We start from the raw sequence: 17,750 nt of genomic DNA, 5'->3' as shown, positions 1-17,750 counted from the left end.
CGTACACATCCAGGAAAGGCGGGGGGGGGGGGGCTATTTCTGTCCTAATTTGACTTTGGAATATGTCCACCTGGGGTGGGAGGAGGGTGGGAGGATATTTTTAATCTGAATAGGGTATGGTTATTGGGATAGTCTATGTTTTTGTGTTTTATTGAATAATCATTGGGTGGGGGGGGGAGAAAATAGTTGGTTGTAAGTTGAATGTGCTTTTATTAACTTATTATATAATATATATTAGTGTATTGCACTTTTGAAGTTTAGAAAATCAATAAAGAATTTAGAAAATATATATATATACTGTAACTTCATGAAGTGTCTCCTAATCTTTGTGATTTTTGAAAGAGCAAACAATCATTTTACCTATTCCGTTCTATTCAGGATTTTAAAGGCATCCTCAGCTGTCTTTTCTCCAAGCTGAAGAGCCCCCAATACTTCAGCCTTTTCTCATTAGAGTTGTTGCATCTTCTAATATCTTTTCGAGCTCTATCATGTCTTTTTTGAGATACTGTGATCAGAATTGCACACAGTACAGATGCCCGGGCCTGATTTACGAAGGCTGTTTTCTCATTTCTATCCGAGGGAAAAAAAGCTTAGTAAATCAGGCAGAAATACACAGCCAACAATCCCGTCCCCCACCCTCAATTAGTCTCTCTTTCTTCCACCGCCCTGTTAGCACCTGGTCTTGCTCTTTCTCCACTCATTTCTTTTAGCCTTTGTCTCCCTCCCCTATCCCACTATCTCCCTACTCCCTTGAATCGGCCACCTCTAGCCCCTATTCTCCATCCCAGCTGGCCCTTGACAACTAGCAAGCCAGTCAGCTACACACTAACCCAGTGTGCCGTAAGCGTTATGAGGCCGCGGCTGGAGGGCATCCAGAAGTGCACAGCCGTTGACACGATGATGTCACACACATGTGTGACGTCATCATGTCAATGTACTTGCATGCCCTGAGTCTCCTGTTATCGCTGGTGGGGGGTGCTGGAGAGGAGAAGAGGCACCAGTGCCAGCTGACTGCCTTTGGACGTGCCTCTCACCGAGAGAGGCATGTCCTGTAAGCAGTCCGTCAGCCGGTACCTCTCCTCTTTGGGTTTCTCGCAGCACACCTGGAATCTGCTTCAGCACACAGTTTGCGATACCCTACACTATGCCCTATCACTACCCCAGCAAATCAGTCAGCCAACCCCCCACCACCAAACACACTCAGAGGCGTAGCTAGGAGGATTGCAAAGGGAGAGTCGCTCCCCCAAATAGATGTAAGATAAAATGGCACCTTTGCAGTTTGGCCCTTCAGCCTTGCAACAGCGCCTACTGTACAAAATGTTTGCTTCCCCTGACCTCAAAACCTGGTTATAAATCTACCTTCTCCTGCGCCTATCATTAATCCAAAGAGCCAATCTCCTCACCAATCCGTATTCTATCCCATTAAGTCAGTTAATCATCTTCTCCATCCTCTAGCCCATATTCCAGCAAGATGGCCTCTCTCCTTTTACTCCCACCCCCAACTAGAACTCAGAACTACTGATCTTCACCCTGATTCCTTGGCCAAACTGACCAGATGACATTGAAGGCATGGCTCCCTTATACTCCCCCACTGGTTACCCCCCTCCAACCCTCCAGTGTTATGACCACTTCAGATGTTATGGTCAGTCCTATCAGAACAGCAAGGAGGTCTCTGGAGTAGCCTGTTCAGTGCAGTGAACTGCAGAGAAGGGGACTCAGGCCCATATCCCACTAACTAGTACACTCATGGTGGAATGTGTGAGCCCAGAAAAAACAAACCGGGGGAAAAAACAAAACCACAAACTAAAATACAAGGAAATCAAAATGGAATTGTCCAAAGGAGAAAGATGTGCACTAAAATAGTGTCCACAAACTCATCTTATAATGTGAAGATCTTTATTCCTCCAATATCACAATGGTCCAATCAATGATTCAATGACTCGACACGTACATGTTTCGGCCACCAAGCCTTCCTCAGGAGTCTTAAGAATCACAGATAGTGATATGAAGAATGCTGCCGATCATATGGATGTGACCAAAATTCAGACAAAGAAAAACATATCTCGTTTTAGCTCAACTGTTGTCGACTGGAATCAAAGCAACAGTCGGCAACAGTTGAGCTAAAACGAGATATGTTTTTCTTTGTCTGAATTTTGGTCACATCCATATGATCGGCAGCATTCTTCATATCACTATCTGTGATTCTTAAGACTCCTGAGGAAGGCCTGGTGGCCGAAACATGTACGTGTCGAGTCATTGAATCATTGATTGAACCATTGTGATATTGGAGGAGGAAAGATCTTCACATTATCAGATGAGTTTGTGGACACTATTTTAGTGCACATCTTTCTCCTTTGGACAATTCCATTTTGGTTTCCTTGGAATGTGTGAGCCCAACAAAACCCATCAAAATCCTACTGTGCTAACATATAGTTGACACTTTCAGGCATAAGGACTATTGGGGAGGCATATAGTTGGGTACTATAGGTTGTGGGTGAGCGATGGAGGGCTCACCATACAATGTAAATAGGGGCTTATGGTGAGATATGTACCTGGGACGTTTACTACAGAGCCCTTAGACAATGACACGGGAACAAAATGTGTCCCCATCCCTATGGATAACAGCAGAAAACAGTGACGTAGCAAGGGTGGTGGCGCCCCTGCCCCACTCTCTTCGCCGCCCCACCCCCATCCACTTCTTCCCCATCCCCTCCTGCTGTGTGCATGCCTCTTCCCTTCCCTGTACCTCTTTAATGTTCACGGCATGAGCGGCAGCTCCGATCTGCAGCTTGGGCCGGCATCGGCTCTTCCTCTGATGTCACTTCCTAGGTGCGGGTCCAGAAAATGACATCAGACGAAGAGCCAACACTGGCACGAGCAGCAGGTTGGGGTTGTTGCTCGTGCCACAAACGTTAAAGAGGTATGAGGGAAGGGAAAGGGCACACGGGGAAGGAGTGGGAGGGGGGGCAGAGAGGAGGACAGGTGCTGGCGCCCCCACCAAGATGGTGCCCTAGGGCGGACCACCCTCCCCCCCCTTACTACACCACTGGCAGATTACTATTCCATGTCATTCTTTAGTGTCTACCCCAACCTCAGTCCTTCTACACCAGCATTCTTCAATGCAAGGCTTGAGGGTCAGTGGTGCCCATTCATACTCTGATTCTTATGTGAGCCAAGTATAGGATAATGAAGCCATTGTGAAAGAGGTTGGCTCTTAGGCATTGGTGGAATGAGGCATTATGATATCACAATCTCAGCTCTGGAATGTTGCTACTCTTTGGGTTCTGGCAGATACTTGTGACCTGAATTGGCCACTTTTGGAAACAGGATACTGGGCTTGATGGTCTTTCAGTCTGCCCCAGTATGGCAACGCTTATGGTCTTATGTTCTAACCATCCTGTGTCATTCTTCAGTGTCTATCTCAACCTCAGTCCTTCTACACCAGCATTCTTCAATGCAAGGGCCATTCTTACTCTGATTCTTATATGAGCCAAGTATAAGATAATGAAGCCATTGTGATATCACTGCTGAGGTTGGCTCTTAGGCATTGGTGGAATGAGGCATTATGATGTCACAATATCTGCTCTGGATGCCAGAGACTGTCATTCTTTAGTGTCTCTCTCAACCTCAGTCCTTCTACACTAGCATTCTTCAATACAAGACTTGAGGGTCAGTGGCTGGGCCCATTCATACTCTGATCCTTCCCTCTCTCCTTAAAGAATGACAAGGGGATGGTTTTCCACGATTAACCATGGGGAGGGTAACAAATTCTGTCCCCGTGCTATTCTCTTGTGTTCTACTAGGATGTCTGTGTGGGCAGTCTGATAAGATGCTGGCCCCCTCCTATGTCCCAATGGTTGGTCTTTGTGTGTGTTTCATTTGGACTTTTTTTTTTTTTTTCAAATATGGTTCAAAAACATAGACGCACTGAGGACAAACACATGTAAGAAATGACCATTTAAAAAAAAAAAAAAAAAAAGATAGATATTTTTTCTGGTTTGAAAATAGTCATTTTCTCTCCTAGAGTTTGGAAGTTTTTCCTAAAACGTCCAAAATTGGATTTAGATGTCATATTGAAAATGCCCTTCTTAATGTATTTAAAAACTCCTCCGATACTCTCCCAGTTATTTAGTTTTCTGAGGCAGAAACCAGAATATGTAAAAAAACAAAACCTAACTTCTCCTATATAGTTCAAGAAAGATCACATGCATTCACATAAGGAGTTATTGAAAATCTTTTAACAAGTACTTTATAACTTTAACACATGCAATAAAATAGCCTGTGATGATTCTAATACGACGCCTTTCATTTTGCTATAGTTCTGTATAGAATACTAACGAAGCCATAATTGCATAGCAACAGTCACCTTAATGGGCCAAATGATTATGAATGCATCTGGGCTACCCAAGCTTGCTTTGCAAACTAAAGCATCTGAATCCAGCTCAATTAAAGGTCTGCTTCACACGGTCAAGTTCAGATTTCCTACTTACCATAATGTCATATTTCAGAACATGTTCTGAATTCATTTACTGGTAATTCAGGTACACAGTCTGGCTCTTAACTGTTAATTCTTTCTTTTATGCGCATATTCTGACACTCTACTGACGTACTGTAATTTGTTTTCATATTCTTGTCTCCTTAGGCCTCCTGAACCGGTTTACAGCACTGTGAACAAACTGTGTGACAGACCTCTTTCTCCTAGGCTCTATTCCCCGATAGAGTGTGACAAGAGCTTCATTCTCACCTCTCCCTATTCCCATTACCACACAAGCCTGCTCTCCGAATCTGAGATCTCCAGGTAAGGCATGTGTTTCTTCCTTATTTCCCACGACTATTCCATGAGAGGGGATCATTACAGTTGTTTAAATGAGCTTTTGACCTTGTGACAAAACTTTACATTAATGAATTGATCCAGAGGAGGTTTCCTTGGGTCACCACTGGTAACATAGTAACATAGTAGATGACGGCAGATAAAATTAAAACTATCCTTCCCCTCGCTAAAAGGCATTTCTCATACAGGAAAGCTAGGGACCTCCCTCCCCTTCAAAATCACTGAGCTCTGGAACAACCTTACCTCCCCTCTTCGGAACTTGAGCTCTCTCCAAGTGTTCCGCAAACATCTGAAAACCTGGCTTTTCTCAAAAATGTAAGCCTCTTTCCAACTTTGGTATCCCAAGTCCTCAAAAAACTCTTCATATCTGGCATCCCAAGTCCTCTAAATATCCTTCATACTTCGTCCTCTAACTCTTTATTGTAGTTCCTTCCTATTTCATCTCCTGTAAACTGTGGCGAGCTCTACAAACGTGGAGAAAATGCAGTATACAAACCTAAGGATTAGATTAGATTAGATTAGATTAGATAAAGACCTGAATGGTCCATCCAGTCTGCCCAACTTGATTCAATTTAAATTTTTTTCTTCTTAGCTATTTCTGGGCAAGAATCCAAAGCTCTACCCGGTACCGCGCTTGGGTTCCTACTGCCAAAATCTCCGTTAAAACCTACTCCAGCCCATCTACACCCTCCCAGCCATTGAAGCCCTCCCCAGCCCATCCTCCACCAAACGGCCATACACAGACACAGACCGTGCAAGTCTGCCCAGTACTGGCCTTAGTTCAATATTTAATATTATTTTCTGATTCTAGATCCTCTGTGTTCATCCCACGCTTCTTTGAACTCCATCACTGTTTTCCTCTCCACCACCTCTCTCGAGAGCGCATTCCAGGCATCCACCACCCTCTCCGTAAAGTAATGCTGTAATCAGTCAGAAAGTGGACTGTTCAAATTGGCCACTGTTATTTAACGTGGAAGTAGGGTTGCCACATCAACCAAGGTCTTCTCTAACAGTAGGATGAAGTTCTGATTTCCAACACAAGGTGTTTCAACTTGTCGTTTCAGTTTCTCTAGGGCAGAGAGATAGAGAATTGCCATTCTTCGAAAAACATAAAGGCCCAGATTCTATAGAAGACGCCTACAGTTAAGTGCCTAGATTGGCACGCCTAGCTGATCAAGATACCTAACATAATTATTTAAAAAGTTGAATTGGTACCACCACCTTCCCAGGAGACTATTCCACGCATCTACCTCCCTTTCTGTAAAAACGTATTTCCTTAGATTACTCCTGAGCCTATCACCTCTTAACTTCATCCTATGCCCTCTCATTCCAGAGCTTCCTTTCAAATGAAAGAGACTTGCCTCATAGAAACATAGAAATAGACGGCAGATAAGGGCCACTGCCCATCAAGTCTGCCCACCCCAAAGACCCTCCCCTACCTTTCTCTGTGAATAGATCCCACGTGTCTATCCCATTTGGCCTTAAAATCAGGCACGCTGCTAGCCTCAATAACCTGAAGTGGAAGACTATTCCAGCGATCAACCACCCTTTCAGTGAAAAAGAATTTCCTGGTGTCCCCGTGCAGTTTCCCGCCCCTGATTTTCCACGGATGCCCCCTTGTTGCCGTGGGACCCTTGAAAAATAAGATATCTTCTTCCACCTCGATGCGGCCCTTAAGATACTTGAATGTATCGATCATGTCACCCCTCTCTCTGCATTCCTCGAATGAGTATAGCTGTAATTTATCCAGCCATTCCTTGTACAGGAGATCCTTGAGTCCCGAGACCATCCAGGTGGCCATTCTCTGGACCGACTCAAGTCTCAGAACATCCTTACGGTAATGCGGCCTCCAGAATTGCACACAGTACTCCAGGTGGGGCCTCACCAAGGATCTATACAATGGCATAATGACTTCAGGCTTACGGCTGACGAAACTCCTGCGTATGCAACCTATGATTTGCCTTGCCTTGGATGAAGCTTGCTCCACTTGATTGGCACTCTTCATGTTCTCACTGACGATCACCCCTAAGTCTCGTTCTGCTTCAGTTCATGTTAAGATCTCACCATTAAGGGTGTAAATCTTGCATGGATTTTGGCTGCCCAGGTGCATGACTTTGCATTTTTTGGCATTGAAGCTGAGTTGCCAAGACCTAGACCAGCGCTCCAGTAGGAGTAGGTCGTGCATCATGTTGTCGGACATTGAATTTATGTCTGTTGTGCTTTTGCCAATAATGTTATTTTACCTCGCAGCCCTTCTGCCACGTAGGTATTTAAACATTTCTATCATATCTCCCCTCTCCCACCTTTCCTCTAAAGTATATTATACGCCTTATGACGAAAACCACACACCATTTTAGTAGCCTTCCTCTGGACTGACTTCATCCTGTTTCTATCTTTTTGAAGGTGCGGTCTTCAGAATTGTACACCATATTCTAAAAGAGGTCTCACCAGAGTCTTATATAGGGGCATCAATACCTCCTTTTTCCTACTTGCCATTCCTTTCCCTATGCACCCCTGCATTTTTCTAGCTTTTTGGCCTCTTTAAGATCATCATATACTGTCAAACCCAAGTCCCACTCTTCTTTCATGCACAAAATTCTTCGCCCCATAAACTGTACCATTCCCTCGGGTTTTGCAGCCGAAATGCATGACCCTGTATTTCTTAGCATTAAATCTTAGCTGCCAAATTTCAGATCATTCCTCAAGCTTCACTAAATCCTTCCTCGTGTTATCCCCACCATCAGGGGTGTCTACTCTAGTGCAGGTTTTGGCATCATCTGCAAAGAAGCCCATCTAATCACATCTACGCTTCCCAAATTACACCTCCAAGAATACAGATCACATCCCATAAATACAGATCACGTCAAAGCACACGTCGGTGGCAGCACAATTTTATACAGACATGCATAGAAAGAAAACTTTGAGTTTAAACAACTAAACACTATTAAAAGTAGGTCAACTTACAAAGACAACAAAACAAAATTAACATCTTCAGAATATGATAGCTCATTGGACACCTACTAAGAATCAGTAGTTGCTGAGATAAAGTATTTTCAAGTTGTCTGTAACCATAAAAAATGTAAAAGAAGTTGTTTTCTCTCTTATAATTAGTCTCAAGGGAAGAAAAAACTCATTTTAGTTTGAAGCAGTTGGTGCTGGCGGCATAGGGGAAAATGGTCTCGCTTCATTGGACTGAATTAGAATCCTATCGTACAAGATTTAAGCAAAAGAAATAAAGTGTATGAGATTCTTGGACCATTTTAACCCTTCTTACATCAAAGAAATAAAGTGTATGATGTTCTTGGACCATTTTAACCCTTCTTACATCAAAGCAATAAATGGCAAATAATTTCACCTACGCCCATTCCAAATGTTTTATGTGGTTGTTTTGTAATTAAGTGCTGGGGCATTCGTATTCGGAAACAATTCAGTTCATCTTTCGGATGGCTATGTGATTTTTTTATGAGCAGGCGAAATTTGGCAGACCTCAGCCAAACCAAAGTTAGACTTAGAAGGGCCATCAACAGGATAATGCACATGAGTCGAGTCTCTTTCAATTCAAAGGAAGCTTCAGAGTGAAAGGGCATAGGATGAAGTTAAGAGGTGATAGGCTCAGGAGTAATCTAAGGAAATACTTTTTCACAGAAAGGGTAGTAGATGTGTGGAGTAGTCTCCTGGAAAAGGTGGTGGAGACAAAGACTTTGTCTGAATTCAAGAAAGTGTGGGACAGGCACGAGGGAATCTCCTAGGAAGAGGAGGAAATAGTGGATGCTGTAGATGGGCGGACTGGATAGACCATATGGCTTTATCTGCCGTCATGTTTCTCTGTTTCTATTTTGCCAGGGTACACCTTGTAGAGGTCGGTTGCAGAAAATGTGGCCCTAGCTCTACATGAGTGTACCCTGCTTGCTAAAGCCGTATCTTCCAGCAGCCAGAAAATGGCTGATTTACAATTTCTGGCATTAATGGTCATGCGCTAATCTTTAGTGCATGACAATTAGAAAAGATTATCACATTTGACATTGCATCGTAAAAAAATCATTGGGAGTTTGTAAGACCAATGTAAGAAACTTGAACCGTTTTAGAGACTTGGGTTATATGAAGACATCTTTGTCTTGTGGTTTCTGAGATACTTTTCCCTCCCTCATCAATTTGATGTGAGGATTAAAATTCAACTATACTCATTCTCAGTCTTTATTGGAGAAGTGTGTACAATTTTAGAGGCCACACCTTCAAAAAGGTCCAGAGGAAGGCTACTAAAATGGTGTGTGGTCTTCGTCTTAGGTGTATGGGGACCAGGGCAGGATTAATTCTTTGATGGCCCCTAGGCACACAAGTACACTGGGCCCCTCTGGCCCTGGCCCTGCCCCACCCACACCATGCCCTGCCCCCATTTATCTGTTTTCTTCTTTACTTCTTTATTTCCACTTGTATTTCTTTCTTTTTTTTTTTAATTCAAAACAAACAAAGATTAGCATACCAGTGCACAGTTTTCCTTCTATGCAACCCTCAAACATTTCTGAACAAAACCCCCTTCCTTCCCTTCCCACCTATGTACCCAGGACTTTAACTCTGAACCCTTTCCATACATATATAAAAGTGTTCAAATATATAGTAAAGCAGTAATACTATCCGAAATATAAATCTATATTAATAACCAAGTTTATAACGCCTCTCAACTGCCTCACTCTACATCAACCAACTATAACCCATAAACAACCAAATCTGTAACTTCTCTAGTACGTTCTACTCCATGTATGTTAATTTCTAATAAAACAACAAGGCAAGCGGTCCACCAAAGAATCCAACTTGGAACAAAAGAAGATTGGCAGAAAATGAGGAGATTCAAATCAGGTTTATTCAAGGTGCTCCCAAGAACCATGCCCGATGCATTTCGCCAAACAAGGCTAGCCAACGCTAACAGAAAACCATGTCTTTCATACACACAGAACACAGATATACTGTCACCCAGTATGGAATAAGTAATCACAAACTAAAAATAGAAATATGTAGATAAAGGTTAAACTGAACCACCAAAAGGAGCCAAATGATTTTGATGCACAATTCAATAAATGTATGCAATGTTTTCATCGGATCTGCTCGTTACTGGCTGCCCTGACCTTTCTTCATCAGTGACGCTTTCTCTCCCCTCAGAAAAACGTTTAATCCATTTGAACACTGACATTTTTTAATGGCCTTATCCCCATAAACTTGGACTAACCTGTCCCTGATTTCACTTCCACTCTTGCCAAGTTGAACAAGAAATTTAATGTTTGTTCATTGCTCTAATTCAAGTTCCGACATTCTTGTAACGGCACACAAAAACATACAACAACAATAACGAACGCCACTCGGCAAGACAACGCCACCCATCGACATGAACACAGCTGTGAGACACTGATATACCAAGGTTATGAAACCTTACCGAGCTGTTTGTACAGTGCTGCCAACGTAAGCGCACGGAGGGTGTGTGCAAGTTAAACATCCATTAAAAAAATCTTTTAGAATAAAGATATTTAGAAAGCTGGCACATACCTGGTTAAACGCCTGCATATTCTGAGCTTGCAGAGATAACAAGTTATGTTCTAGCTCAGGGGTGCCCACACTTTTTGGGCTTGCGAGCTAATTTTAAAATGACCAAGTCAAAATGATCTACCAACAATAAAATTTAAAAAAACACAAAGCACACTGTACGTAGAGAAAATGTTAATTATCATTTATATTCCACGGGTTTTCAAAGAGGTCAAGGCAGATGACTTTATGCAATGTCACCTCAGTAACAACTGTACAAAAATAGAAAAATATACCCCCTTCCTTTTTACTAAGCCGCGATAGCAGTTTTTAGCGCAGGGAGCTGCGCTGAATGCCCTGCTCTGCTCTCAATGCTCGTAGGCTCCCTGCGCTAAAAACCGCTATTGCAGTTTAGTAAAAGGGGGCCATAGTGCAAAATATAGACGGCAGATATAAATTCTCAAAACGGACACATTTTGATCACAACATTGAAAATAAAACAGTGTTCCCCCGCGAATTCGCAGTTCGCGAATCGTAGACTCACTAATTTGCGGTATTCTCCGACCGCCTCTTCCTGTACTAAATTCAGGCTACACCAATCAGGAGCTGCGTGTCAAAGCAGCTCCTGATTGGTATAGCCTGACTTTAGGAACAGGAAGAGGCGGTCGGAACAGACTGCAAGTGATTTGGCACCCGCCGGTACCACAGCTGCCCTCTCCTGCCTTTTAACTGTATTTGCGGTTTTTCAAAATTCGCAGGGGTTCCTGGAACAGAATCCCCGCGAATTTCAGGGGAGCACTGTATTCTATGAACTGCGCCTAACTTTTAAGCATGGCTTATAGATTAGTGTTTATTTTGGTGGCGCCACATTTTTGGCCACTATGGGTCTGATTCTATAAATGGTGCTTAAGTTGTAGGTGCCGCTAGACACGATTGTCAATAATCCACTAAACGCCATTTATAGAATCGCACCTAGCATCGCCTAAGCATTCTTAGGCAACGGTAGGTGTTGAATCCTTAGGCGCATTGCCATTTAGGCCAGGGTTTTCTTGGCCTAAAAGAGTGGGCCTAAATCGATCCACACCCAAACTCCACCCCTAACCACGCCTACTTGCTGGTAGGTGCCTACTGGCTAATTAAGGAAGTGATGTCTGAGGAAGATGTTGCTCACTGCCGGTGAGCTTCTAAAGAGGTGACCCGTCAAATGCGCCCTGACGGTGGATACTATTTTGTCTTTTTGAGGGTTACAAAATACCCCCTCCCCCCACTACACTTAAAAAATTCACTTGGTATCTAGTCGTAGGGTAAGGTTTACACCATGACTTTGGGAACCCTTTACATAAGTGGATATCTGGAAGGCCTGAGGAGTTTTAGCAAATCAGGGCCTTCCAGATATCCACTTATGGCAGAGTCAGTCACGGGGTGCAATTGGCATGCACGCACTTGTCCGTGCATGCAATTGTCGTGTGCGGATTTGTCGGTGTACTTCTTAAGAGGTATGCTGGGGGAGGGGGGAGCACATGGTGGGGAAGGAATAAGTGGGGGGCAGCTGCAATGGGGAAGAGTTTGGGAGGGGGGCAAGGCACAGTGATGCCGGGCACCATCGCCCAGGCGCTGCTGCTAGGTACCACTTATCTACTGGATTTAATAGCATGAATAGAATTGAAAGGGATGTTTCTGTTATTTGGAAACTTGATGTAAAGATGTTTTCGCCTTTAGCAATTATGGAATTAACAGCATGATAAACACTAAAGACTGAGGTGTTATCCAGTCAATAGAGTTAATATTTTACCTTCGGCAAAGATCTTTTTTCTGCTGATCCTTAATTTCAAGTATAAGAATCATTTGGGGGCCAGATTTGCTGTGAATTTTGACAGGTGCTGGGCAAGTAACTTCACTAGCACGGCCTAGAAGTATATCCTGCCCTGGGGGGGGGCAGGGGCTCAGGTTCTCATTTCTTGAAGAGTATAGTGGAAGAGAATATGTACTTTTCAAAAAATATATCCAGATATTTTAACCCAACCCTTCCCCCTCCTCCTAGATAAATTCTCCCCCAAAACCTCCACTTAAATAATCTCTTCCTCCCCAAAACACCAGCCAAGTATTCAGATCCCTGAAATGTAACGTAATCTTATTTGTACTCTAACTGTAATCTATTTGTTATATCACACAGTAACGTACAGTCAATTTAATATCCAATTTGCAAGTTCTTCTGGAATTAATCCAACTACCTCTCCTCCCTTGTAACCAAAAAAAAACCCAACCAATACTGTTGTAACTTCACTGGAAATGTCCAGTTAGCTCTTTTGTAATCCGCCTTGAACTGCAAGGTATAGGCGGAATAGAAGTCCCTAATGTAATTTAATGTAATGTATTTGTAAGAAAGAAAACAGGTCTTGTCTCCAGCCACCTATTTCTAGTCTCAGTTCTAACGCCATTGTCTTCCGCGGATGAAAAGCAATAAGTTCTACAGGCAGTGCAAAGTTTGTTATTGTCACAGCTTCTGTTCAAATTCTCCAATCTGCTGTTTCCACATATTAAATGTGTGGTTTTAAAATACGCATCACTCCATGCTTTAAACCAGTGGTCTCAAACCCAAACCCTTTGCAGGGCCACATTTTGGATTTGTAGGTACTTGGCGGGCCGCAGAAAAAATAGTTAATGTCTTGTTAAAGAAATGACTATTTTACATGAAGTAAAACTCTTTATAGTTTATAAATCTTTCCCCCCCCCCCTTTGAAGGACTTCTTTGCAGCGTCCTCCAGCTTCTCCCCTGGCTTCCCAGTCTTAGTTTCAGCTAATTACCGCAGCCTGCAGAGAGGATCACAGTGCTGTAGCGTTCCTTGCAGGCTGCTATTGGCCTCCGCAGCATGTTCTCTCTGCCTTGGTCCCGCCCCCCTCCTCTGATGTCAGGGGCAGGATCGCAGCAGAGGGCACATGCTGCTGAGGACAATGGCAGCCTGCAAGGATCGCTACAGCACCAGCAATCCTCTCTGCAGGTTGTGGTAATTATCTGAAGGTAAGAGCGGGAGGCTAGGGGGAAAGCCGAAGGATGGCATTGAGAGCGGGCAGCACTAGTATAGACAGTACTAGTACAAACTGCAGGCCACACAATAGTACCTGGCGGGCCGCATGTGGCCCCCGGGCCGCGAGTTTGAGACCGCTGCTTTAAACATATCATTAGGAGATATCCTTTTTTTTTCTTTGAAAACCAGCAAATCCAGGAATTAAGAAATGAAGTGAATATTCAGCAACCCAGCAAACACAGAGATAAACAAATAGTTTATATCGTCACAGGCCAAATAATACCCGAGAACCGTCTTGTTGGGGGAGTCACCCCCCTGTTGCGTCCCCATCTCCACACTACCACGACGCATGCCCCTTCCCCCGTACCTCATTAATGTTCCTGGTGCGAGCAGCAACCCCAACCTACTACTTGCACCAGCGTCGGCTCTTTCTCTGATGTCACTTCCTGGTCCCGCCCCTAGGAAGTGACATCAGAGGAAGAGCCAACGCTGGTGCGACCAGCCGGTTGGGGGTTGCTCTTCGCGCTGGGTACATTAAAGAGGTGGCGCGTGCGAGCATGTCAGGAGGGGGCAGGGAAGGAGTAGATGGGGGTGGGGCAGAGGGAAGGGGAGGGGCGCCTCTCACCCTCCCTACACCATTGTCCCTGATGGATCAAGGTGACTCATTAAAAGAAAGAGAATATAAAGAGACTGGTGTACGTACTTTGAATGTCAAGGCAATGTCGTTTGTTTCCACAGAGAGCCTCGGAAAGTCATCCTGCACAAGGGCTCCACTGGATTAGGTTTTAACATTGTGGGAGGCGAAGACGGGGAAGGGATTTTCATCTCCTTTATACTGGCTGGGGGACCAGCAGATCTCAGCGGAGAGCTACAGAGAGGAGATCAGATTTTATCCGTAAGTAAGAGATTTGTAGATCTCCTCGACCATTTTGGAGGTTATGTTTCTCTGAATGAAAACTGTCTGCAAATATATTCTTTGGTCTGCTCGCTTGGGACAGGATTACCAGACGTCCAGGAAATCTCAGACATGCCCTCTTTTTAGAGGACTGTCTGGGGTCCCGGACGGACTTTCCAAAACCTGGCAGTTTATCCGGGTTTTGGAACGCCCCGACGAGCTCTGGCTGCATCTAGGGGTCCTCTGAGCATGCGCAGATCACTCACACACATCCATGCATGCTCCAGGCCCTCTGGATGCGGCTGAAGCTCGGCAGGGAAGAAGAAAGGAGGTTTTGTTGGGGCGGGTCTGGGAGCAGAATGGGGCGGGGTTGGAGGCGGAACAGGGAGGCCCATGTATCCAGGGTTTGGGGGACTAAAATATGGTAGCCCTAAACTTAAAGATTCAGGAAACACAGTGAACCCCAATCAAAACTATCACCTCACAATAAAGTGGGCATTTTCCCTGGACCTCTTCTGAACATTAAGGTCCTTACATCTTCCCTCATTGGGCGTTTAGTACAAACTAGAGAATGACGCCGGGACACCTTTTTCTCTGCCCCCCACAGGAACTCAATTTCTCCATCCCGTCCCCGTGAGTTTTGTCCCTGTCCCTGTCCCTGTCCCATTCCCGCAAGCTCTGCCTTAACCAAACAAGCCCCGGGCACTTATGACTGGTGTCAGGTCAAAAGCGCGCCGGGACAAAGGCACGCCCAGACAATTGAGCGCAGCGCACGCCGCCGCACCGTTCTAAATTACTGTTTTTAGTGCTCCGACAGGGGTGTGTGTGGGGGAACCCCCCCACTTTACTTAATAGACATCGCGCCACGTTGTGGGAGCATTGTGGGGGGTGGGGGGGGTTGTAACCCCCCCACATTTTACTGAAAACTTCATTTTTTCCCTGTTTTTAGGGAAAAAGTTCAGTTTACAGTAAAATGTGGAGGGTTACAACCCCCCAAACCCCTCCATAACGCCGGCGCAATGTCTATTAAGTAAACTGGGGGGGTTCCCCAACAAAAACCCCCGTTGGAGCACCTAAAAACTGTAATTTAGAGCGGCACGGCGGCGTGCGCTGCGCTCAATTGTCGGCGTGCACTTTTGTCTTTCGCGCCGTTGTCTATGAACCCTTATGACTTCTTACCTTATGTAGCAGGTGGGAATCTGAGATCTATAAATAGGCAATTGCTTATAATTCCATCGTACAAAGATATTTTATAGGAACATGTAAGAGACGCAATTTTCTCTGTCAATGGTCCAGAGTATTGGAATTCGTTACCATTGGCACTCAAAACAATAACCTTAGTTGATAAGTTCAAAGAAAACTTAGGCCCTCTTTTACTAAGGTGCGCTAAGCGTTTTAGCGCACGTTTATTGCACGCTAAATCAACGGACACGTCGGTAAGCGCATTCTATAAATGGTGCATGTCAAATCTAGTGACAGATCTCAAAAGGAGGCATGGCTAGGGGAGCAGCATAGGTGGGTTGTGGGCGTATAGAATACGCCTAATCTGCGCACAATTTAGGTGCAGCTATTCAGGCCTGGGTTTTCGTGATCTAAATGGGTGCACCTACATGTCAGTGATGCATACCACCACTCAATATGATCCTATATATGGCACCTAAATAAATCGATGCTGATCAGAATGGCGCTTGGCGTGATTCTATAAAAAACATGTGCCATATATAGAATCAGGCCCTTTATTATATATAATTAATTAAAATAAATAAGACAAAATCTAAAAAAAAAAAGTAGACCTTTTCGTAGAATGTTCCTGTTATTAGAAAAGTGATTTTTAAAAAAGATCGCTGTTTGTTCAGTGATCTTGGCTTCGGCAACTGAAAAATGTAGGTGTTCTACTTTATAAGATAGTTCTCTTCCTTTCCACAAGATGGCAGCATGAGCCCGTTCTAATTTGTTTCTCCATTCCTGTTTTCCTATCTAAGGCGGCATGTCTGAGAAACCCAGCTGCTTTTTAGAAACTGACCTTAGAAACGCTACTAATAAAATGAAATAGAGTAGACAAAGTATTGTTCCGTGATTCAGTTCATGCTCAGTTTATATCAGGGATGTCAAAGTCCCTCCTCGAGGGCCGCAGTCCAGTCGGGTTTTCAGGATTTCCCCAATGAATATGCATGAGATCTATTAGCATCCAATGAAAGCAGTGCATGCAAATAGATCTCATGCATATTCATTGGGGAAATCCTGAAAACCCGACTGGATTGCGGCCCTCGAGGAGGGACTTTGACATCCCTGGTTTATATAGTACATTTTTTTGTACAAATGTGATGTGGGGTTTTTTGCCATCATTATTTGTGAAATGAAAAGCTATCACCCTTAGAATAGTTAATTCATGGGGACAGGCAGCACCCAAGTAACATGCTGAAAAGTACCCTAGTATCTGATGTATAATGTGCACTTGTTTTCCATCCAAAGAAATGTCAAACTCTGGGTGCGTATTATACATAGGTATACAATGCGCTTTATAATTAATTACAAGAAAAGTACGTCCAGCTTTCCCTACCTCTAGTGGTTCCACTTCCGGCCAATCGTTCTTGTATTTCCTTTTTTACTGCTACCATGCTTCTTTTATTTTAACGCATACCAATCTATGGCAACAGTGTATGCTCTTCCAGTCACCGTATGTTCAGTATACTAATCAAATATAGTCGGGGCTGGATAAATTCCTCTTATATCCTCAATATTACTTGATTTTATAGGAAGCCTCAGCCCCACCACTCCACCGCTGTATTATCTTGTAACTGCGGGAAGAATTATGTGGTGCCTCATCATTGGCTGTCCCTACAAGTGTTTATAAAGTATCATTGTGCCAGTTTTGATCCCATATGAAATAAATACAAGATAAATATCGTATCTGTATATATATCTAATATAATAAAATGCTAGGCCGCGCATGCACACTCAAAAGTCGTGTTCCCTGATCTGTCGCGGAAACACGAATGAGCATGCGCGCTTACTATGTCACAGGGATGAGCAGAAGACTCCATCAGCAATTGCACTGGCCGGCCGACACCGGAGCAGGCCAGCGTGCCTCCACTGCAGCGCCAAAGATCTGCTGCCGAAACAAACTCCACCCCAGCATGAAGGGAAGGGTCCGGCCAGCCGGAGGCAGGAGGAAACAACTAAAAATAACACTTCCGGGGCAGGCAGATAGCGCGGTAAGGGTGAGCCGCACCTGCGTCAGAGAAGGCTTCCGACGCAAGCGGCGGTCGTGAGAGGAGCCGGCGGGAGACGGCCAGAACACGGGAAGGCAGGTAGGGAAGTCAAAAGACTATGCTGCTAAGTTTTAAAGACGTGAAAAGCCGACGGCCGTGAAGTATGCAGGCGGCATACTTCACGACCGACGGCTTTTCAAACCCCCCCCAGCACCGCCGCCGCTGAACCTTTGAAAACCCTCCACCCCCACCAGCACTGCCGGCTGCGGTTAAGG

The 17,750-nt window shown here is 44.4% G+C and overlaps 1 protein-coding gene across 1 annotated transcript in view; it reads left to right on the top strand.

The window, feature by feature from the left end:
• DLG2 (discs large MAGUK scaffold protein 2) overlaps positions 1-17,750 on the top strand; it is a 1,272,293-nt gene that overhangs the window by 909,584 nt on the left and 344,959 nt on the right. Inside the window, exons 13-14 of the mRNA XM_033948577.1 lie at positions 4,643-4,798; positions 14,107-14,263. Of these exons, the coding sequence (XP_033804468.1) occupies positions 4,643-4,798; positions 14,107-14,263 (313 nt within the window). The remainder of the gene's footprint in view (positions 1-4,642; positions 4,799-14,106; positions 14,264-17,750) is intronic.

Source organism: Geotrypetes seraphini, chromosome 6 (genome assembly GCF_902459505.1).
Source record: "Geotrypetes seraphini chromosome 6, aGeoSer1.1, whole genome shotgun sequence".
NCBI lineage: Eukaryota > Metazoa > Chordata > Amphibia > Gymnophiona > Dermophiidae > Geotrypetes > Geotrypetes seraphini.
Note: the sequence above shows the minus strand (reverse complement) of the source record. Positions and strands in the feature narration are given on the sequence as shown.